Source organism: Emydura macquarii, unplaced genomic scaffold, assembly GCF_026122565.2.
Source record: "Emydura macquarii macquarii isolate MOO-44397 ecotype Brisbane River unplaced genomic scaffold, CSIRO-AGI_Emac_v2 contig_3113, whole genome shotgun sequence".
Lineage (NCBI taxonomy): Eukaryota > Metazoa > Chordata > Testudines > Chelidae > Emydura > Emydura macquarii.
The window spans coordinates 5,620,680-5,644,403 of NW_027133250.1; the positions used below are offsets into that span (position 1 = coordinate 5,620,680).

Consider the following 23,724-nt stretch of genomic DNA (forward strand, 5'->3'; position numbering starts at 1 on the left):
CAACACTGCAAAGGCTTGTTTTGCCTGCGTTACCCGCAGCCAGGCTGCCCGACACCTCAGACCACGCTGACACACACAGCATCCCACCGCGTGCCGCCCGACCTCCGCAGAGCACCATCACATGGCAATGAGCCCAGCTGGGAATGACTGTGACTCATCCACCCAGCCCAGAGAGAAGAGAAGGGAAGGTGTGGGGGGAATGGATTTATCCTTTCCTGTTAAAACGACTCCCTCCCCCCTTCCCTGCACCCCCCACGCACACACACCCAGCTTCGTGAGTAGAGAGCTCTTCTCCTCTGGAGCATTATTTCCCCATGTACAGGCGGCAGTGCAGACCAGTGGTTAGAGCACTGGTCTGGAAGCCAGGACTCCAGAGATCTATACCCAGCTCTGCCATCAGCTCGCTGTATTACTTGGGGTGACGGACTCCAGGCTTCCCGGCTGTACTGACCTTGCCCCCTCTCTGTGCCTCAGTTTCCCCATGTGTAAAATGCGGTACTGCTCTGCCTCATTGGGAGATCGTAGGGGGCTGTGGTTGCATCAGTTCAATGTTTGCAAGGCGCTTTGAGCTCCCCACTTGGAAGACGCTCGAGATGGACAAAGAATGCTTGTTGTTTTTACTGTAACCCTTCCTTTGCTACTGGAAGTAGCATTTCTCTCTTGCCCTGCTCGGCAAATGTGGATTGGCACCATCCATTATTATTACCCGGAAACATGGAGATCAAAGACTTTCTGCCCATAGCAAACAAAAGCCAATTGTTCAGCACTTAAAGATAAAGCCCCACACGCTCCCCCAGCAACAACTGCCACAGGCCAATTCTAACACGGACAAAAACCCCCGCGAGCACACAGAGCCCCTATTAACATGGCAGGTGGGCTGCCCCAGTTCCAATCCAAAGCAGGCAGACACCTGCCAGTCATCACAGCATCAGGCGAACCCACTGCCTCGGCAGAGAGCCGCTGCGTTCCTCTCCACCCTGGGCCCCCCATAACTGAAGCCGCCACGCGGCGTTAAAGCCCTGCTGATTCTCTCATTCCCAGAGGTCTCGCAAAGGCCGCAGCCGAGACTCCCGCCATGCTGCAGACTTTCTAGGCGGCTCCCATCTAAGTGCCTGCAAACCTCCTTGGCTCTCCCCACCTCTGCCTCCCACCAGCAGCACAAGGGGGCGCATGCGACTGGGGCCCAGAGGCAGGTGATCTGGGGATTTTTTTTTTAAATGCCAGACTTTTAAGTAAATCAATAAAAGACGTTGCCTGGGGAACCCAACAGGGGAACAATATGGCGCATGCAGGAGGCAGCCAAGGCCAGGGAATAAAAAGGGAAACAGCAACCTTCACAAGGTACCTTTTGTTCTCATTACACAAGGCTGCTTATTATTTAATAAGCCTCGAGGCCTCAAGGGAGATCAGGGCGCTGCTGCGCTGGGTGCTGTACGTACACACAGTGAGAGTCCCCAGCTTGAACAGCCAAGACATTCCAAGGCTGGGAGGGGAAACTGAGGCACAGAGCGGGGGAAGTGACTTGCCCGAGAGCTGGGAATAGAGACCAGGTCTCCTCCATCCCAGTCCAGGGCCTTAACCATTGGTCCACACAGCCACTCAGCAGCTCCCGAAGGCCCTGACTGGAATCGGGGCCCTGTTGTGCCAGCCGAGAATGCCAACTTCAAAAGCACAAAACTTGTGAGATTAACAAAACAGGAGATTTAAAAAAGGACCCACACCATGATTCTGGGGGCAGAGGCTATATTGGGGGCTGTGCTCTGTCCTTGGATTGCTGAACTCCCACTGCCATCCCGGGGGAGAGAGGAAATCATGTCTCCAATCTCTCCCAGACGTACCCAGCCAGGGGATTCTGGCCACGCTGCAGGAGCTTTCCAGCTTCTCCACAACCCGCCCAATACTCCAGTGAAATCCCTGTGACCCCCCCCAACCTCCACATCAGCTCCTCCTGCAGCTCCAGGGGTTCATCACTGCCCCCTGCAGCTGCAGTGGGTCCCCCCGCCCCCACCATCCTCTACCTATGGGAGGGAGCAAACTCTGCCTCCCTCCTGCCCCAGCTCTGAGCAGCTGCTGTCCCCCGGGAGGCAGGGCAGTGGGGAAGGCAGATGCAGTCAGAAGGGGGTCTCCCCCCAGGCACGGCTGGAGCTTCTGGCCTCCCGGGAGACTGGCTGCAACAGGGGGCCAAAATCCCGTGAATCTCCAGTTGGCAGGGCTGCTTTATGCACAAGACACGGCCCCTGGTCCAGCAGATTGACAGCATCCTCTGCCTCGCCGATGGGGAAACGCCAGGAGATCCAGCTACTGCCCTGGGGCGTCTGTGTAGAGGCAGGAAGGGAGCTCTGATCTCCGTACGCCCCATCCCAGCGCCTTAACCACAAGCCCCTCCTTGCACCCCACTAAACAGGGGCAGGGTCGCGCAACAGATCCCGGGGAACAAGCGACCCAGCCAGTCTCCAGAAACGTTCCAGGCAGTCCCTTCGGGAGGCGTACCACATGGGATTACATTTCCCCCATTGAAAAGGCGATCAGCTGCCGTGTGCTGGAAACCACTGCTGCATTACTTCAAGCGGGAGACATGAAGGGGGCGATTGGGTCAGAGGCAGACCTCCTCAGCCCTACAGAGCCTGGCCTCGCTCAGTGGGCCAGGGATGGCTTCGCCCGTGGGGGGCTCCCTGACTGCCCAGGTCTGTAGCTCAAGAAGCAGCAATTCCTGCATTCTGATCTAGTGGTGGCAGGTTCAGTTCCTGCAGCTGACCCTGGGCAAGGGTGTCGCTGCCTGAGACCTGATTCTCATCTCACTCCCTGCAGAAATCAGGAGCAACCCCACTGCCGTTAGCCTGTGCAAGCGAACAAGAGCCCTGAGGGGCAGAGGAACGGACGCATGTCCTGCTACTGCCTGTGTTGAATGAAACCCGGCCCTCCTGCTCAACGTCCCTGCTCCAGGGAAGGCTGGAACCTCCAGGGCAGCAGCAAAGCGGGGAGTCCCCATCCCCCACTAACTGCCCCGGCCCGGCCAAGCCGCTGCTCTGCACACCTTCATGAAAGCTCTTTGCAGATGGGGAAAAACTGGTGCACGGCCCAACTGCATGACTTGGTCAGAGGGCGGCCCTGAGTCAAAGGGGAGAACAGACCCTGACTCCTACAGGAGAAAAAGGACCAGTAAAACTCCAGTGTCCCCCTGAGTCACAGGAGCGAGGTGTAGCCCACACTTCCCTCCCCCCGCATGGATGATGGGAGTTCAGTCCCATTCTCCGAGCCCCCTTCTTTTTAACTCCTCCCCTCCCCCAGAGGGGGGTTGGTCTGGAATCCAGGTTCTGATTACATCCCTGCTTGCAGCATTCCCCTGCAGGTCGTGGCAGGAGCTGGCTTTTTCCCAAGGATCCAAGGTCTCTTTACGCCCTGAGCTCTCAGAGCAGCAACACCCACTGAAGGAAAGCAAGGACCAACCGGTCCATGCAAGACGCACGTGTTCAGTCCATTACATCAGACGCTTGCTGCACGCTCCAACCCGGATCTCTCACACACAGTGCACTAAAGAGCGGCGTGTAGGAGAGAGAGATCCCAAGAGTGACGTCCGCCATGCATCCCCAGAGCCGGGATGGCATAGCCAGGGCTAGCTTCCCCCCACGCCAGCAGCAACATGGACACCGAGATCCAAATGTCACCCCACGGCCATCTACGGCAACAGCTTTCCATCGCTCCTGGTGGGCTGGATTCAGAGCTGCTACCCTCGTGGCCAGTCCCCAGAGTCCCTGGAGCACTAATACTGTAATTCAGCTGCACCTTCCCTCTACCAGAATTGGGGGCCCCCTGACTGAATCAGGATCCCCCATCCCCGGTTCCACACCACCCCACTTCAGCTTCTGCTATTGCATCAAGCACCATCCACCCACCTCTGTCCCCATAGCACCGCCTCGCCTCCTTTCCCCTCCCCGACAGGCTGTGCGGCGAATCCATTCCTGCACTCACCTGACCCGTGCTGTGTGACCCAGGCACAGAGTCCTCGCTACGGCAACCCCGCCCCTCCCCTTCCCGGGAAACAAAGGATCTGCCCTCTCAGTTTATTGCAACACATTTTGGCAAATCAATTATAGCAACTCGCTGGCTTTGTGCATCACGCACCAGGCTAAAAATATTCAAAACTCCAGCACCTGCGTGCTCGCTGTGCCTGAAATGTACACACTGGGGGGGGGGCAGGGGGGTGTTAGAATGAGGAGGAGGAGGGACATCAATCCCATTGCCTTACCGCTACTCCTGGATCCTCTCATCCAACCCTGCCTCTCTGGGGACAATCCCAATCTAAGCTTTGCCAAGCCTTTGAACTAAGATGGGGAGCAGAGACACTACATGGACTCACATAGTACAGATGCCTGTGTCCATCTAGACAGAGCACGTAGTCCAGGTTGGTTTGGAGGAGATGAGACAAGAGATCCCCCTACACCCCCTCACGCATAGCCCACTGTTCAGGCTGCTGGGAATCAAGGCTGACGTTTGGACCCCATCCTGCGCTACTCCCAACATTTAGGCAAATCGGAAACCAGACTTTTCATCCCAGTGTTCACACCAGCTCGGCGTGAACATTTGTGCGAGCCACGTTGTGCTACCCAGGCCAGAGCCTTGTCGCTGAGCCAGCCACAACCTTCCCCACGAACACCGCACGCACACATCCCAACTGCTGCGACAAGGCAACAGCGACCGAGACTAGCGGCGGGTAACCAAACCTGGGAGGCCAGAGGCGTTCTTGGGAAAGGAGGCTGTAGAACATCACCGAAACAGGACCACGGGGACAGCGCTCCCAAGCACCATGGCCGGAGCTCTGCCATTAAACACAGTTAAACAAAACCCCAGGCCAGAGCCCTGAGACCACAAGGGGTTCGGACAGCCTCACAGTGGACTCACAGAGGATGCAGCAATAGCAGTACCACCAAGTCAGCACACACTAGGCACTATGGACCAGTGTCATGTATCTGCGTTAGCAAGGGTCCGTGTCTGTGTGTGCAGAGGGTTGGGAGAAGTGCTCCGAAGTCTGCCTGTTTCTCTAGTCTCTGAACCAGTCAAGACCACAGGAAACAGGTCAAAAGTACCAGGAGAGCACATCATGACGGCTGGAAAGTCCAAAACGACTGCCTGGCATTTTTGCCCTTCCCTGTACAGTAGCCCTGGACAGAGGGAAAAAGGAGCCCTGAGCCACTCAGCTGATATAGAGACCTGAGATTTAGGAGAGTTCAAAAGCATTCAGATCTGGGGGTCACTTCAGCCCCTCCTGCCTCCAGCCAACAACATTTGAGAAGAAAATATTCTCTACGTGCTCACCTGGGGAACTCACTGCCACAGGGCACTGAGGCATCAAACAGCTTAGTTGCTAGATTTCAAAACAAAAGATCAGACACGTGTATGACTAAGAACAGAATATCTGCAGTTATAAGAGTTACGATAAAAATTACAAGGGCCATCAATCCCCATGCTCCAGGGCAGGAGCCGATCACCAGCTGCCTGGAGAGATCAATTCTCCACAGCTATAGCATTGCACGAGCAGGAAGATTACACTGACTGCATGCCCTCCTCTCAGGCGCATGCTACAAAGGCAGAAAGCTGCACTAGATGTGCCATTGATCTGATCTGGCAAGTGCTGCAGCAGAGCTCATGCTGACCATGCTTTGCAACTTGCCTGCTTGGAGGAGGCGGCTGTATAATTTAGCAGCTCTCCAACTTGCTAACAGAAGGACCAACACCGCACCCCTTCAATTTTGAGCCTGCAAAGGGTGCAGGCTGCAAAAGACACGTGCCCTACACCAGGGAGGGGGAAGCTGCTTTATAAACATTAAACAGTGTTTGAAATATTAAACAGGGAAGCTCTTCTGTCGACTTAATTCTGCATAAAAGCTGGACCTGCCGCACCTCCCAGCTGTCCTTAATTAACATGCCCGGCCCTCCCTCAAGACGCAAATCTCTTCCCATCCCACACAAGCTAGGCATTGATCTCTTACTTTTATTATCCCCCATCGACATGGCGCTGGAACATATGCATGCAAAGGAAATTAATCCCGGAGTCGTTTTAAGCTGGCTGCGCTGCAGTTTTTCCTTGCGTCCCAAATTCAGCGGCAGGTTGTGAGGCATGAATCGGCGGCCAGATGGAAACGGGTTTTGTAAAAACCTCTGGGACGGGGGCTCCCAGAGTCTCCAGCGGGGCGACCTCCTGCCATAATGGATGCAGCCAGCAGAAGGTGCAATTTACAGTCCTCTGGGGATTGCATGCTGGTGAGAGGACAGCGATAGAGTCCTCCATTTATCCATGCAACAAACAGCAACGGCGTATGCGACCTCCACGTAATCTTCTAACCAGTACTCGCTGGTGACCAGGGCCGCTTTAAGACCTTCATAGGCCCTAGGCACACACTTGCCTTCGTAAGCCCCCTGACCGAAATAACTCATTTGATTTTAAGCTATTAATAAATGGTTTTTTAAATAAAAATAAAAAAAATTTATATAAAACAATTTTTCGTAGGCCCTGAAAGTTTCGTAGGCCCCGGGCACTGTGCCTGTTGTGCCTAATGGAGAATACGGCCCTGCTGGTGCCGGATGTGAATCAGAGACCCGGAGGTGAGCAGAGCCTCACACGCGTACCTCTATGCGAAAGCACCCAGGCTAGAGAAATGCCCGTCACTGGACGCCTCAGCATCAGCGGCATTCCCGGCTTTGTACACGGCTGGCGGGGCTCTGTCCTCGCCCTCCAGAGAAGTTCTTCTCCGAAGCCCCTTCAAATCCAGGAAAAGTCTTTGCCAGGAAGGCCATAAACATTCCCCCCAATGGCAAAGACTGGCACATCCATGCCCAGACAACCTGAGCTAGAACGTTCCAGAACGCTCTGGAAGCTGGGCAATGGAATCCCGCAAGGAGATGAGCAGAACACAGGGTAGTTACTGAGCGGGACTCCACATTACTCCACATGCTGCCTTCCCGCACAGATGGCTGCCTTTGTCATCTGGGCCCAGCGTCGCTGCCCGCAGATACTTCTAGGCGTGAGCACACCCAAAAGAAAAATCCTGCCAACAGGTGGCACGTTCCTTTCAGGAGTTCCCAGCGTGGGTTGCTGCTGCTGAAATCTCAGCAGGAGTCAGTGGCTAGCGGCATGTAACACCCCGACCAATGGCTAAAACTGGCTGGACAGGAATGGGCCGGGACTCAGTTGCCTGCTCTGCCACTGTTCCTGGACAAGCCACTAACTCTCACTGTGCCTCGGTTTCCTCATCTGTTACACAGGGACAATGCCGCGGGTTACCTCTCTAACTCCCGTGAGGTGCTCCCATCCCATGGCGATGGCTAGTCCTGAGAGCACCCAGACGGGAGAAGGACTGGGAAAGCCGGAGAGGCCACAAGACCAGACCAGCTGCACCAAATACCCGAGTAACAAGAACATAGAAAGCAGGAGCACACTCCAAGAGTGACCACAGAGAGTTGCACAGCAAATATCAGGGCCCACCAAAAAGGCAGGTTTTGGAACCTGACATTTAATCAAGTGATAATTAAAAGATTCCCAGATGCATTTAACAAGACAATTATAGTGTGTGTTAATAATGGATTATTAAAAAGCCTATTTATGGAGGGCTCGCGGCCAGACAGCAGGGCTGCACGGCTCAGGCTCTGCGGAGACGTTTTCATAACTGCCTACAAAATTACGCCTACAAAACAGAGGTTACCCAGTAAAACCAACAACATCATTGGCAGCTTCGATTTAACCCTTTCACAGATCGCTGCAGAGAGCTCAGGCAGAGCGAGGTCCACATGGCGCCCTTCTTGGGGATCAGGGGCAGGAGACTAAAAATCCAGAGGCACCTTCGAATCTATCATGCAAAGAGCTAAGCACAAGTGTTTGCCTTGTCAGATTGCCTGGGGTGGCGATGTGTATCCCACGTATGGTGGATCATTTGAAAAATTTGGGCTTCTCAGGTCAGTAGACTGGGAAAGAGAGATGACAAGGCAGCCCGCCCACTCCAGTTCTATACAGGTCTTTCTCCATCAGAAATTCCCACCTAACATTCAGTCCAGAGTAGCAATGACAAGATTTCTGCTGCTAGCACAAGTGCAGCAAGGTTGGTGGGTGTCAGCCCGGTCCCCAGCTAGCAGGTGTGTGCCGGACAATCACCACCCCAACCAGCTCTCCAGAGAGGGGGGCTGACTCAACACCACATCCATCCCCCCGTGGGGGACTCTCCCGCATACTCCTTCAGGAACATTGGCAGGGCAACTTGGGGGACACAAGCCTCAGGCAGAGGCAGGGTCAGGCACTGGGCTGGGACCCAGAAGATCTAGGTTCAATTCCTGCTTCCACCACAGACTTGCTGCCTTTGCCTTTGCACCCCATCTGCGGAGAACATTAGCCCTGCCCTATCTCGCAGGGGGGCTGTGAGAAGTTAATTAGCATCTGGGAGGGCCACACGTACTCCAGGAATGGGGACCACACATAGGTATAGGACCTGACTTTACAGCTGCCAGAGGCCCCAGTTCGATTCTTGAGTGCCCAGCACGTCCCGACGCCAGGCCCGCGCAGCACCGCACAGCTAGGCAGGGTGATGGTGAAGTTCAGAGGAGAGAGGACTTTGGGTCTCCAGGGCCGTCACAGCAACACCGTTGCCAGGCACTGAATTCACCAAGGAAACCTAGTGCGTCATCCCAACCGCCCTGCGCTTAGCACCCCGGGCCTGCGTAATGAGTTAAATCACAGTCCCCCTCCGCCGGCTGCAGTCCCCCGATAACCTCTGCCCCGCCGCTCTCCCTGTTAGAGCTGCAAACTCAGGTACCACGGGGAGAACGGATCCAAGCTCCCTTCTCCCCTCCCGAGCCCAGTTTGCCCGGCAATGTGCCCCAGCCTTTAGGAATCTGTGGGCAGAGTCCTCCGAGTTTGGAAAGCTGAGAGTCTGGTTGCAGCCAGCCCCAAGCGGGAACCTACCAGGCCGAGCAGACCTGACCTTTGTGCCTTACGTTTGTCGCTTCAGATTTTAAACGGCTGGCTCGCCGGGAGGGCTGATTTGTGAGGAAAGCTCTCCTGCTGGCCTGAAATGCAGTCGAGGGGAAAACACTACAAGATCCCCAATCCAAGGGCATTAGTGACGCTTGGGCTGCCAGGAGACGAGCAGAGGTCAAGGCCTGTGGGAAAGCGCCTGGCAGCAGCTTCCCCAATCTCCCAGCCTTGAGGATTAGTCTTCAATCCAACAGGGCACTCCCTGGCTCCCGCAGGAGGCTCAGAGGCCCAAAACCGGCCGTCCTTACTCAGGCAAGAGACCCAGCAAGATGCAGCTCTAGAAAAAACCATCACTGCAGGCCAGAATGGGAGTCGAGATCCGCCCCAGCCTAAGCACCTCCAGTGTGAACCAAGAGCCTCTCTCTTTACATCCCTGCACTCCAGAAGGGCTGGAATCTGGACCAGATCCAAATCCAGAGCAAACCACTGCTGCTCTGGGGTGTTTCGGGACAGGGGGAGTCCAGGAAAATCTTCCTTCCACACAAAGCCCTCTCGGGAGCTGGGATCAACAGTGAGGAGGAAGAAGTGACCTGCCTTCAACCAGGAAGGCGATGAAAGGGAGAGGCTAATGAGAGTTTGGGGGAAGTTGCGGGGGGGACAGAGGAAGGGGAGACTGAACCCAAACTAGCCCAAACCCAGGAAGGGGAAAGGATCAGAAGGCACCAGCATGTCCCCGGTGGAGGAACCTGGCAACCCCTGTCCAAAGCCAGCCCTGGCAACGCTACCCCCGTTCTGCAGCGGCAGGACACGCGTCCAAAAATGACAGCACGACGCAACGCGCCCCAAACCGTGCAGCCTCTTCCCGGTGGAAGGAAGGGTGGGTTTCACCGGAGGGGGGGGGCCCCACGACAGGAGATGTTCAGGGAGGGAGTCAAGCAAGAGACATTGGCAGCAGGAAGCAAGCCCCAGTAAAACACTCGCGCATTTGATTTCTGGAGTGGCATTGTACCGAAATAAATAAATAAATGATCAATAAAAGCCGGGGATTGGATTGTGAAGAGGCGCCAGGAGCACGATTCAGCAACATCTGAGCCCCCGCACCCTGACACATTCCGCCTGTACCCAGTCCCAGACTCATGGTCCGAAGAGCTGCCAGGCAACGAGATGACCTGCTAGGATGCCAGGAGCAAAAGGGGCAAAGATTTTAAGCCATTTAAAAGGGCGGGGGGGAGGCCCCCTCCTCTGCCCCAAAAAGTGGATGAAGAAATGGAGCCTGAAATCGGTTGACTAGAATGGCTGTTCAGAAAATACGGCGCTCGTAAACATGCTCTGTGCCTGGCAGCGCCACGGGGAGAGAGGCAGTCCTGGCAGAGTTAGCCCTTCTCCAGCCGGGCAGAGAGAACAGCACTGACTGCAGAGCGGATCACGACGGGTCTGACCCGGTGTTCACTGCAGAGCCCTGCCGGAGGTCGGTTTTACCTGGAGCTAGCTAGCCGATAACCGGGGGGGATAAGTCTGATCTTGACTAGCCACAGCCTACCTGGCGCCTTGCGCTCTCATCCTAAAGAGCCATCTCTTCTGCAGTGAAATAAAGCCAGAGTCCCGGCCGCCCTGCTGGGCTCACTCAAGACTTGTGGTTTGCTCTTTGTCATTTTCCTGGGCTTGCAGGGAAGTCGCTCAGGCTGGGAGGGCCGGCTTTGCACCATGGCTGGGGGGCATGGCAGCGGAGAACGCCGGCTAGAGGCTTGCCAGCTTCACACTAGAGATGGCCTTGCCAGGGGGTGGGATTTAGGATTCACAAAGCCAGGGGGCAAAGCTTCCGACTTTGGCCCACCTGCATCTGAAGGCTCAGCGACTCCCAACACAAGCCAGCCCTGGGATCTGTTCCCAGCGCCAGAGGCTTGCTAGCACGGTGCCCACCCCAAATGCTCTGTTTAGAGATGGGCCGCTGAGCTGCCAGTCTGGGATCCAACCGGAGCCCCACTTGGGGAAGGTCCCGATCCAGCCCCATCTCTCATCCCCCTGAGGGGACAGCTGACTCGGCTGCCACGCGCCGGCGCTCTGATGAAAATGCTGTGGGTAACGGTCGGGAAGGTGCATCGGGGGGCGGAGGGACAGGACGCGTGGGAGGCCAAGCCAATTCTTTCCAGTCCCTGACCACAATCCCAGACCTGCTGGGCCTGACAAAGGGAACATGTTGTCTGGGCGTTTCCCACTCACTTAGCCCAGACAATAGAGCTGTCCTGGCACAGCTAGGGGGCCGGCTGAGACGCGGTGGAGCCCAGCCGGCTTGGGGGTCAGGATGGTGGCCACCGTAACCCTTGCACTCCGGACCGCGTCCTCCAAACCACGCTAGCGTTGTCAAAGGAACAGAAGCTTTAAATGAAAGCAGCTGCCAGACTGGTCCTTCCCTGCAGGCCCCTGACCGCACCGCCAGAGCCTGATCTTCAAACACAAGCAGACACGTCAAGGACTGATGCATGCATGCATGTGGCAGAGGAGACACCGGCAAAGGGACCAAATAGGACCTGCAACAGCAGCAGCTGATGTGCGGCAGCTCTCAGCCCAGGGCCCCGCCCTGGAGCGCAGACACCAGCTGGATAACAATTATGCATTGTTCGATCACAGTACTGCTCCAACCAAGATTGGCATCCCACTGCGATCGGCGCTGTACGTGTACGCAGTGAGAGACAGCCCCTGCCCTGAAGAGCTTTCATTCTACACAGGGGCGGGAGGGGAAAGAGAGGCCCAGAGAGTTGAAGTGACTTGCCAAAGGCTACGCAACAGGTCAGTGGCAGACTCAGGAAAAGAACCCCAGTCCCAGTTTCCAGTCCTCCTAACGACCAGCGGAGACAACACTCACTCAGAGCTGGGAATAGAATTCCAGAGGGTCATCTAGGCTGGTATACTGGCACCCACTGTAGTGCCAGAGCTAGGAATAGGACCCCTGACCTCTAACCGCTAGGCAACACTTCCCACACACTGTAAAATGAATTTGGGAACAGCTCCTACATGCTCAAGGGGGGCAGCCAGCAGCTGACATAAACTGAGAAATAATCACAGAGGACAATGCACAGGAAAGATTGGGGGGGGTGGTGGTGGTGGTGGTGGGGGGGTGGTGGGAGGTGGGGGGGGAATCCATTTGTCAATGAAAGCTACAAACCAAAATGTTTTATTTGCTAATTGCAGCTAATACAGTCAAATCCAAGTGTGAACAGCATCGGCATAATTATGCCAGGAGTGTGTTGTGCAACTCCAGCAGCTGACAGGCCCGCTGCACTGCCGTGTGCCTGCGAGGGTTAGAGCGCAAGCAATTCAGCTGTCAAAAGAGCATCCAGGCTGGTACGGCAAAACAGTGGGAGCGCAGGGAGGAGGGACACTAAAAACAACTGTCTTTCTGATTTGGCGATCAATGAAGTTTCAGGGGATCTATCAAAGCGATTCAGGAGAATGAGAGATTTGCAGCTTTTGGTTGGGTCTATGCTGTCATAGGAAGCACAGCACAAACAAGGGGGGGGGAAAGGAGGAAGCTCCATGCAATTATAACCCTGCATATGACACCTGCTGCCTCCAAGTTCTAACTGTGACTGTGGCGTTATGTTCTCTGAAAACAAATCTCTGATCCAGCCTGGCAGCCATTAGCAAAGAGGCAGATCCGGATCTCACTCCCGCCTGTGGAAACCCAGAGTAACCCTGCTGAAACCGACAGGATGACTCTGCAGTTACACCGACGTAGCCGAGATCAGAAAATAGCCCGCTGTGTCTAAATGGCTGAGTTTAAGCTTCCGTTCCTGCCTTCACCGCCCACCCACCTGCCAGGGAACAGACAAGCAAAAGGCTAGTGATGACTAGGTCTACTCAGCCCTCCATAAGCGCACGTTCTCCCCCACCCTGAGCAGAGGTTTGGATCACAGACTCCCAGACCGGCGGAGCGGAGATGCAACTGTTGCTACCAGTTCCCCAATTCAGGGGCTGACTCAGAGGCCGCTTCACGGTGGTTCAGCGACCCAGTATATTCCTCCTACAAGCTGCCCCTTGCATGCCAGCATCTGAGCTTTCGTTTAAAGAAAGCTCTCTGCCCCTTACGGCTGCAAAGCGGCATTTCCAGATGTGAGCCAGAGGTTCAGCGCTGCAGCAACATCTGCCCGTCCTTGCAGATGGCCTCAAACGACAGCTCCAAGGGCGGTGGGAGGCGCTGCCATTCCCGGCAGTGCACTGTTGACTCTTAAATTGGAATCCTTATGCTTCAAAGGTCCGTGCTGTTAACTATTTCTGTGTGGAACAAATTGCCAAAGAGAGGAGAGGAGCAATCATTCGGTGCAGTACACGAAGCCTCGACCAGGCAGATCTTAGGGTACCACTCCAATGCCTGCCCAAAATCCAAGGCAGGTTCACAACCCTCTACCTCCTTTGCCTCGTTTTGAGTCTAAGCTACACTCGAATCAGTTTCCTTCCTCCTCAATACCCTGTCGCAGCCTTTCGGGTCCGTGAACAATGCTCCTAAGCAGACTGGAGGGGCTAAATGGAGAGCCCCTTTGAATTCAAAGTTAATCTCCCCCGTTTGACAATCCCCTTCCGAAGAGCTCTCCACGGGCACTTGCTGGCACAAAGACAATACAAATATATGTAGACAGTTTAGTCACTGTAAAAATTTAATGACTAGCAAGAGTTACAATGTGCCGTGAAGGGAAGGAGGGCGCATCCTCTGTGGCTTGGAGCAGGGGGAATGGGAGCCAGGACTCCTGGGTTCTATTCCTAGCTGTGGGGAGGGAATGCAGTCTAGTGTTTAGACAGGCCACACTGAGGATGTAGGTCTCCTGGCTTCCATTCCTGGCTCTGCCTCTGATTCACGCCAATCCCCAGAGAGCCACAGCCTCTGTGCCTCGGTTTCCCCACTTGTCAAATGTGGGGTAATGAACAACTCATCTACTTTGCTAGGATGCTGCAAGAGGATTCCAGCAGGCAGAGAGCCTCTGATGAAAAACACCAGATAAATGCTGCCAGGCCTGGAGGGGGGAGTAAAGAGGCCCGCCTGCTCCCGCACAGCCCCACCCAGCAACACTAAAGCCGGGACAAGTAATCAAATCCAGATCTCCCAGACAGCCGTGCAGAACGCTAACCACTAGGCACGCTGGCTAACCCTCTCTAGCAGGAGCCCTCAGGCTGCACTGCCGAGGAGCCATTTGCAGCAGCTCCCAGTCACCTTTAGCCGCCCCCCCCCCCCCCCATTAACTAGAGGCAGCTTCTAGACCCGACTAATGGAGGAATTTACGGCTGTAGCCGGGCAGCCCAAAGCCCTGGTTCCATCTGCCCCCCTCCTCTTTGAGATGGGCTCGTCATGTCCGTGCAGCCAGTGGAGCCTGCCAAGAAAACGTGTAAGGACAGAGTCAAGAGCAGGCTTAGGCGCAGACATTCCTCCACCTAACAAGCTTCGTGGGCTCCAGGACCCCACTGCACAACAGCTGACTTGAATTTTACCAGCCCCACGCGCACGGGAGAGAACCAGCGTCACCCCAACAGGGGAACGGCTCTGTCGTCGCAGGAAGAGACAGGACAGAACCCAGTCCAGCCGGCCAAGTAGCACAGTCCTATGGGCAGGAAGCCAAGGGAACTTACGAAGAGCAAAGTATCCCCAACCAGGCTTAATAAGCCTTCAAATTCACGGGAGGATTTCGAGAGGGTAGGCAGGAGAACAAGGCACATTAGTTTAGTCCCTCCCCACCCCAGTCTATGGACCAGATTCTGTTCTCCTCTACACTGGGGTAAGTCCCAGAGTAACTCCCTGACATCAATGAAGTTCCTCTGGATTTACACCAAGATAGCCAAGATCAGAATGGTCATATTGCACCTCCATGGCAGCTTGGCATCTGTAGATCTCAGAAATATTTTGGTGAAGCTGACAAGTGCCATCAATTTCATGGTACAGATCGGGAAACTGAGGCACAGAGGGAAAGTAACTCACTCAGGGGTACAGGGCAGCCAGGAATAGTGCCATGCTCCCGCTCCCGAGTCCCGGCAGCTAGACAGGAACACTATATTTCTTGCCTTTATCTCCTTCCAGTTTTAGATCTAGGCTTGCCTAACTTCCTCTCCATTTTCCAGCACATAAACGTGCCATCTATTTAAATCAGATTAAGATGCATTTCCTGCTTCTGACCATATGCAGATCTGCTCTTCTCCAAGCTTTGGACAATTTCTCTCTCACACACACACACACACACACACACACACACGTTACATTCCCCAAAAAGTCCACAACAAAAACCCTTTTCCACCTCCTGTGTTGTGCTGACGTCGCTGTCTCTCTCCAAACAATGGTAAGGATTCAAATCCCCCATTATTATTCTTTTATGAGCCCATTACAGGCCGCGGTGGCTTATAGATGTGATTATTGGAGTTTAGTAATCTGGCAAAATAAATCTACGTACAAACACTAGAGCGCTGAAACAGTGCCATAGCATGGGGAGAAAGACATTGCATTAATTCAGCTTTGCTGTTCCCTGCTGTCATACAATGCAGTACAGACCCAATCCCTCATGCCTCCGAGGGTGAGGGGTAGCAGGATCCAGTGGGTAGAGCACTGCACTGAGAGTCAAGAGACCTGGGGGCCGTTCCCAGCTCCGCCATTGACCTGCTGGGTGACCTTTGGCAAATCACTTCAACAGTCTGTGCCTCAGTTTCTCCATCCTTTGTCTGTCTCACCTATTGAGAGTGCAAGTGCTTCAGAGAAGAGACTCTCAGGGTGCGCGTGCACGCATGCACATGGCCCAGCACAGTGGGATTCTGTTCCTCACGTGAGGCCCCTAGATGCTCCTGTGAATGGTTAATAATCACTCTGGGAGGTGCCCAGCCCCTCTCAAGATCAAGAGCAGCGGTGCATAAAGGCAGCTCACAAGCTCTCCCACAAACGCCAGTGGACTGTGGCAGGAGGCCAGAGACACGGAACGCCCTCCACGATAGCAGGTCGGGGATCCCAACCACAAGCTCACGGTGGTATTTCCCACCCTCCTCTCCCGCCGCAGCAGGTGCCTCAGCAAAAGCTGGACACGTTCCCTTTCCTTCCCACCCCCTGATCATTTGTTAGAGAGCAAGGAGACTGCTGCTGGGCGCCCCAGCCACTTCATGGTTCAGCGGTCCATCATCCCCGCAATGCTCTCCCATGTTACAGGGCATCAGTGAAATCAATTAGCCAGCATGTGCATCGCATGCAGGTGTCTTTGCCTTTAAAGGTGAAGGCTACACACCAGGTTTGGTGTGTGCTGTAAGGCAGAGTGGTCTAATAGTTGCAGGCCAGGATGCCTGGGTCCCATTTCTGTGTGAGACCTTGGGCAAGTCACTTCAGCCCAGATTCCTGAAGCTATTTATGTGCCTGACTCCCCTCGGATTCAATGGGACCTAGGTAATTAAATTGCTTTGTGCATCTGGGCCATTTCCGCTCTGTGCCTCAGTTTCCCCATCTGCAAAATTAGGGTAATGATCAAGGCCTGCCTCAGCCAGGCATCCAGCAAGACCATGCAATATTTTGCTCTTCTATAGCCTCTGCCACTCCCTTCAAAGTGCTTTGCAAACATTAGTTAACTGAGCTCCTAGCACCCGAGGGATATGGCTGAACATCCCAGCCTTAAAGATGGGGAAACCGAGACAAAGAGCAGTAAAGGCCCAGATGCTCAAAGGTATTTAGATACTCCTATCGGGACGTAGGCACCTAAATACCTTTAAGGATCTGAGCCAAAGTGACATATTCTGTCCCCCCAAAAGACAGAACCACCATCAAGATCTTTGGACTCCCACTGCTGTTATATTAAATCATTAGGCCATGATGCCTCTGGCATCAGGACCTAATACAGAGCCCATTGATAATTTCAATGGGCTTTGGATCAGGTCCACAGTGCCTATAAAGTGCCTTGAGTGCCTCTGAAAACCTGTGATTGCTCACTAATTAAAACTTAGATTTCAATTACCATCCAGGAGCAGCAAATTACTAGGCTGGAACATCTCCAGCCACCTTCAGCTGCTTCGTGGTGCTTTGATCCTTAGCAAGGTGGTGGAGCAAGAGTGTTCCCATCTTGCGGAAACAGCCCGTAGAGCTGCACCAGAACCAGCAGCATCAGCTGCTCCTGTCTGTGAACCTGGGCTGTCTGCACTCACTTGGCTGCCTTAAAAATCATCATCAAGGGCTGTGCAGAAAACAGGTAAAGTCTCTGTTTAGGAAGATCATTATTAATACATGAAATCTCTACAGGCCTCCTAATTACAGCCCCCCCCATTCTGACTATGTCTGGAAAAGTCCACTGGCCCGATCAATATTCAAGTCAAAACATCACTCCACACCCACAGATGTTTCCCAAGAAAGCTGACGCCCTGTCTGAAATGTTGTGAAATTGTTCCCCCTCTGTTTTGTTTATTCCTCCTCCACTTCCAGTCCCTGGGAAGGTCAGTTTCCTGGCAGGTTGAGTTTACACTCCCATGCCAGCAGGACCCAATGACATATTTAGGAGACACCAGCTTTTCTTGATATTTAAGGTTGCTCCGGGGGGGGGAAACATAAAATCCTTCTTTGGTAAAACTCTTCCTAATTAAATCCCAGTAAAAACAAACTATCAAGCAAATTGTATATAAAAATTTAACAGCGGACAGTCCTTTAGGAGAGAGTTATTGTTCCACAAAGCCTGAGAGAGATTCAGACAACCCCAGCGGCTGCTCCTCTCTGGACACGGGGCCTCTATGAAGAGACGCAGCAGGGAAAGGACAAATCAGAGCCCAGCTTACACTGCAAGGATACAACTGACCATTCTGTTCGGTAGGGAAGAGCCTCCCCTATTTCTAACTCCCTCGAACTGTGGAGGGAGCAAGGGTGGGTCCAAATTCCAACCCGATCCAAATCTGGGCCCCAAACCTGCCATCAGGTGCAGGGGGGCAGACCCCGGAGGAGCTTTATGTAGCAACTGCTGCAGGATATGGATGATTTTGGGCTTCTCTGTAAGGGGCCGACGCAGACTGTCCAGCACAAACTGTTCTCAGGCTAGAGCCCTTCTCCCATCAGCTGGGGCATTTATGCTAGAGCCCATCTCAGAGAACGATTGAAATGTGCAAGCCTTCCCCCTGCCCCCTTTTAGGTAAGAAACAGCCCTGTGAACTAAAGTTATTTCCTGGTTGTGCTGTGGGCAAAACGGAAGAGGGGGAGGGACGCAATAACCAAGATACTCAGAGCAATAAATGCAGCTGGAACTTGGATGCAAACAGAGCCAGCCCTTGTATAAACACACACAGGTCTCCCACAATAAGGACCCAAAGCACTACAGCTGACAACAGTGGTACTGCAGCGTTTTAACCATTACTGCACTAGGAGTATGTGTTCACATCCAGCCGCTCCACATGGTGTGGGTTGCAGTCAGAGCATCAGCTTTAACTTCCCCAGATCTTGTGCATTTCAGTCCCACCTACCCGTTCTTTAACCTCTTGAGTGCTCCGTCCTTTACCTATCAAATGTCCCTGCACCGCTGCCACGCAGATTGCGGCCAGAACCACCCCCTCTAACGTACCACCCGTGGGTTGCATTTGGAGGGCCGTTATAACAAACCGACAGATATCTGAAGGGTGTAGACACACGAAGGAGGGGAATTACTGAGTGTAGTTCATAGGGTGTGGATAGATGCAAGAGTATTGGGATGAATTAAGAAAGGGAGAATTTAATAGAAGGAAAACATATCTTGACAGCAGCTCCTCCTACATTGTAGACTGGCCTCCCGGGAGAGTGGTGGAAGCCCCCAATGCTAGGGACATTTAAAACAGGACAGGACAAACACACAATAGGAAGCAAACCTGCATTGGCCAGGAGTGGGGCTGAATGGTCCGCTCCATTGAATTTCTATGACTTGGCAGAATATGGAGATCACTGAGATTTTTGTATTTAATTTCCTTATCTATTAAAAAAACCAAAAACCACTCCCTTTCACAGAAGGGTCTGTAATAGACAAGAGCTCCCGCCTGTTCTGAAATCCACCCCACGTCATTCCATTCCAGCCCTAGACCAGTGGTCACTCAAAATAGTTAATGCATAGGCACGGTGTTAATAAACCCACCGTTTTGCCTGGGGGAAAAGAGTATATACACAAAGTCAGAGGGTGACCAAAACCAGCCAGATGTGTCTGAAGCCACAGGATGTGAACTAAGGAACAGCAAAATATCAGACGGAAAAACAAGGATCCTCAGAGTTATAGAAGCATCCAAAATTGGGAGACAATAAAATGCAATGTGTGTGTGTGTGTGTGTGTGGGCACGCTGTATATACACCCGCTTCAACTGAACTCAACTCTTGTAAACAGCCTGCCTCTGGGCTGAATCTTTGTCTAGGAAGCTCTTCCTTTCTTTCTCTTCCTTCTTTTAACAGCACATTTATTAGCTGCCTGAGAAATCAGGTTTGTTATGCAATCGCTTGCCACAACCCCCCAAATGTTCCTTAACATATGGACTGTAAAAAGAGACCGGGAATGAGCAGCAGAAATCCTGTAATACCCAGCTTCAAACCTCTGCTTTCAACGAGCAGGGATCAGTAAAGTTGAGGATCATTAGCTTGCTCTAGAATCAACCTGAATGCAGAATCCACACCTCTCTCGCAAATCTTGCCTGCTGGTTCATTAGACTGCCACAGTCGGGATGATGAGAACGCTGGCATCTTCGCCAGCACCCCAAACTCTGCATTCCAAATGGGATAACTCTCACCCTGTTGCAGTTAGTAATGAAATGCAGCCAGGATCTAAGAGACCTTGCTTCCCCTCATCATTTGATGCCCTGAGAACAATTATACATGTAAACATGCATTATCACGCCTGCATTTGGCCTCTGGCAGGCTGCTCACACCGACATTATCTCTTTATCAACAGAAGCGAGCAGGGGTCTTTAGTGGTCCCCAAGTAGCTACGGCTGCACATGCAGTCACACACAGGAAACCGGCTAGCTCAGGTATGGATAAAAGAGGGGTTTATAAGTCTCCTAAATGCAACACTGAAGGAGAGAGGTTGGGAGAGTTTCCCACCCCCATAAAATTACTTTCTGGCTGAACCCAGTTTCTCTCTCCCCCTCCTTTCACAGCTGGCATTGGATTTTCAACTCAAAAGCTGAGGGGACTTTTCCAGCAGGTCTTAGAGGAGAAACTGCATAAAAATGTAGCACCTCAAATAAAGAGCTTAAATCAAACCGCCTTTCCAGCTGAAATATTTGATTACTATAAATAATGGTGGTGACCGGAGTGTTAATGTCGACAGCTGAGATACTGCAGTGATGAGCAATTTTGAAAGCAGCGTAACCATTCAAACAACACCACTCGGTGCCTTTTCTTTATTAAAGACCTTTCATTTTTTCCACTTTCTCCCTGCCAGCGAGGGGAACAATGAGAGGACCTGGCTCTTTGTTTAGCCCATCTCTGAAAACACGTACAATACACGCAGAGAGCAGCACAGAGCATATCGCAAACCCAGCCAGGGCCCTTGCCACATAAGTTTGCTGTACCACAGACTGACATTTCCCAGCTCAGATGCAGCTCCCCTCTCAGAGATCCAGGGATAAAGTTCAGCTACTTTTTTCCTGATCCAGGTTACTTTAAAGAAAAAAGTCTCACATTTTGTGGCTCTCAGGGCCAAGCCCTGGAGGCTGAGGAAGGGGGAAAAGCTGCCCAGCTAGTGACACTCCTGCTGGGGGGGTGTAAGCCCGAAGCAGCCAGGCTCCTGCTTCTCCTACTGGGATAACGCTGTATTCAGCAAGCCCAGCATGGAAAGAGCAGCTGAAATCCGATGCAAGAAAGACTCCAGCACTTTCCTCCCCCCGCCAGAGAACTTTCCACCCAGGCTGCCCTAATCCCAGGGCTGGGGTTCGGCGGTACAAACGCGGCACAGACAGGACGATTGTGGAGGGCGGGGAACGTGATAATAAAAACCAGAAAACCCACTTTTCAAGCGGATCACTTTCGCAGCTGGATTTGCAGACTGGCCGCCCGGCACCACCACCCTTCCCCGGCCCGCGCTTTGCAGACCTGCACTTGCACCAGAAAAGCCGCCAGCCCGAAAAGGAGGGGCGCCCTGCTCCGGATTCCTCTTCCCGAAATAAACAGACCGCCCGATCGCCCGGGGGACAGACGGCAGGGCTCAGATCCCGGCCAGCCACCCCGTGAGAACGCGACGCTGCCGAAAGCTGGGGTGAGGCGGGCATTTAAAAGCCCCCGAACTTTACTTCGGCCAGCGTTTCCCCCCCCCCACCCCGCATCATTCGGGGGGGGTGTCATATTTTACCAACAAACCACCAACTTCTCTGATTGCCCAGCTCAGCAGCAGAACCACACAACCGACACACACACACACACACACAAAATCCAGCTGGTGAATTGCAAAGCAAACAAGCCCGTTTCCAGCCCCCCCAGCAAACCCTGGCTCCTTTCCCGTGCAAAGCACGAGTGAGCAGGGAGCGGGGGGGAAAGAAACGTAAACAAGTTGGGCAGGGGGAGGAAAACCAAGCCCGCGCGTCTAGCGAGAGCGCAGCGCCGCGCACACGCGGGGGAAGGGGACGGGTCCAAGGGGCTGGAGTCTGACCTGCGGGTGTTTCGGTCTCCAGCGAGCAGATCTGCACGGTTAAAATGAAGATCAGAGCCCGAGCGCTGGGCATGTTGCATCCAAGGCAAAGGGAAAGTCCGGCCCCCGGCCCCCGCGGGTCGCTGCGTCCTGGGGTGGGCGGCGCGGGGTCTCAGGGACGCGGAGGAAAGTTGCCGCGTGAAGCCATTGATTCCTCGCTTCCAGCTGAAATAGCAGCGGGCTGAGCCGGGGCTGGGACCAGCCTTCAGCCAGCTCCGGCTGACGTAAGGCTCCAGCCGAGGGAAAGGGGCAGCGTAGGACAGGCGGAGGGTGCCGTCTGCTGGAGGAAGAAAGGAAAAGCAGCCCGGCCCGAGACAGCCAGGCAGCCGCCAGCCCCTTAGACCAGCGGCCTGCAACCTTTTCCCATGTGAGGACCCCCTACAACATGTCAAAGGGCGGTGCCGACCCCTTTGGCCACCCTAGACGTCGTCTGCAGCCCCCCCCCCGGGTGAACAGGGTGAAAATCACCGCCCTAGAGAATCCAGCTGCTGGGCTCTGTAACCCGGCTGGCTCCCCCGTCCCCAGGCCGGCAGCGTTAGCACCCACCCTGGGCTGGTCGCCCACCCCGGGCGCGTGTGGGCAGACACATGCACCCAGGCCGGGCGTGGGAATTCCCCTGCCTTGGTGCTGCAGACAGCTGGCAAAATGCAGGGAACTGGCAGGTCCACACTGGGCTACCATGCAGTGTGGTTGGGGTACACTCCCTCTCCGGGGAGGTAGGGGACCTTTCACTAGGTCTCTTCCATCCACACTATGGCATGGGAAGGCATAAAGGCTCTAATTCCCAGGGGAGTGGGGGGGTACACGTACGGCGATCCCTCCCTATGCCCCAGAGCTCATGCACTGCCTTGTCAATACCACACTGCTGTTGTTGATCTGCCTCTTTACTTGTATTGCAATAGCACAGAGGGCCCAGCTGAGGCCGTTCTGCCAAGTGGTGCACTGGAGGCTCCCTGCCCCCAACAGCTTACAGTCCAACTGGATCAGACTGACAGCAAACTAGAGTCCTGCGCACGTCCCACGGCAGGCCAGGGGCAAAACCTGGAAGAGAACCCACTTTGCCCAGCTTCTCAGCCCCTGCATCAAGCTACCGCTCCCATTGCAGCCTACCGCCAAGCACCTGTGCGCTACCGCCAGGGTCCCCGATAAGCAGGACCCTGGTTTCTGCAGCTCTTTGTGGTTAATGTGAAATATGCACGTAGCTGGGGAAAGTCCCCCTCAGGCCATCTGGATTTTCAGTCCAGCTGGGCCAGAGGCACAAACTCAGCTGCAGACCCAGACTGAGATTTGCCCAAGTTCCAGGCTGATCCTCTCCTTGTTTTCGGTTTGAGCCCCATCTCCGGGCTGGACAGCGAGGTGGGCCGTATAACGCCTGTAGTAACTAAATACGGCCCCGCTCCTGCAAGGGGCAGTACGTGGGCAGACCCCTGGGCCCTCCTTTGAAGTCGCTGAGTTCTGCATAGGCACGATGGTTTGCTCAGGAGCAGGGCAAGAGGTTTCAATAATAGTTCTGCGATGGGGAATTTCTCTGAAACCTCCAGGCCAAGAATGCAGAGACTCTAGGCAGGGTTCGTTAGACGGCTGCAGCATTACCACTTCCTCCCATTCGGTCTAATTGACCCACACACGCCCAATGCCGTGTCTAGCTGTGAAATTAAGGGGAATGGAGGGGGAAAATGTGGGAGAAATCTATTCTGATTATAGTTAGCGAAGAAATATTCCTCGGAATCAGAGGGAGGGCAGAGAGGGTGGGATGGAAGAGGCCTCAGGGAGATGATACATGAGGAGTAATACACAAGCCAACATTGTGACAAAAGAGAGCTTGAAATGAAACAAACCCTGGTGTGGCTATGACTGGTATTCATTAGATGCAGATCCGAGGAAGCCGAGATAAGCAGGAGCAAGCAAAAGGGAAAATACAAAGAGAGATGCAACAGCAAATCCTTACCCAGTCTCAATAAAAAAGGGAGGTAAGAGAGTGCGAACTGCATCCAGTCTCTAGTTCAAACCCAAGTCGCACTACGGCGTGGACTGAATCAGCCCTGCCGAAGGCTAAGGAGCCGTCTCCAAGGCGTGGGGAAATTGGCTCATTTGTGGGCAGATGCCAAAGGAGATGAAGGAGTCATTGTGGCCTGACACCCTCCG

General features: G+C 53.9%; 1 protein-coding gene across 3 annotated transcripts in view; it reads right to left on the bottom strand.

Annotated features, from left to right (window-relative positions):
• PTPRU (protein tyrosine phosphatase receptor type U) overlaps positions 1-22,130 on the bottom strand; it is a 249,745-nt gene extending 227,615 nt beyond the window's left edge. For all 3 annotated transcript variants that reach the window (XM_067530833.1, XM_067530832.1, XM_067530831.1), the window contains exon 1: positions 21,541-22,130. In XM_067530833.1, coding sequence (XP_067386934.1) covers positions 21,541-21,613 — 73 coding nt within the window. In that variant the 5' untranslated portion in view covers positions 21,614-22,130. The remainder of the gene's footprint in view (positions 1-21,540) is intronic.
• Positions 22,131-23,724: the final 1,594 nt, after the last annotated feature.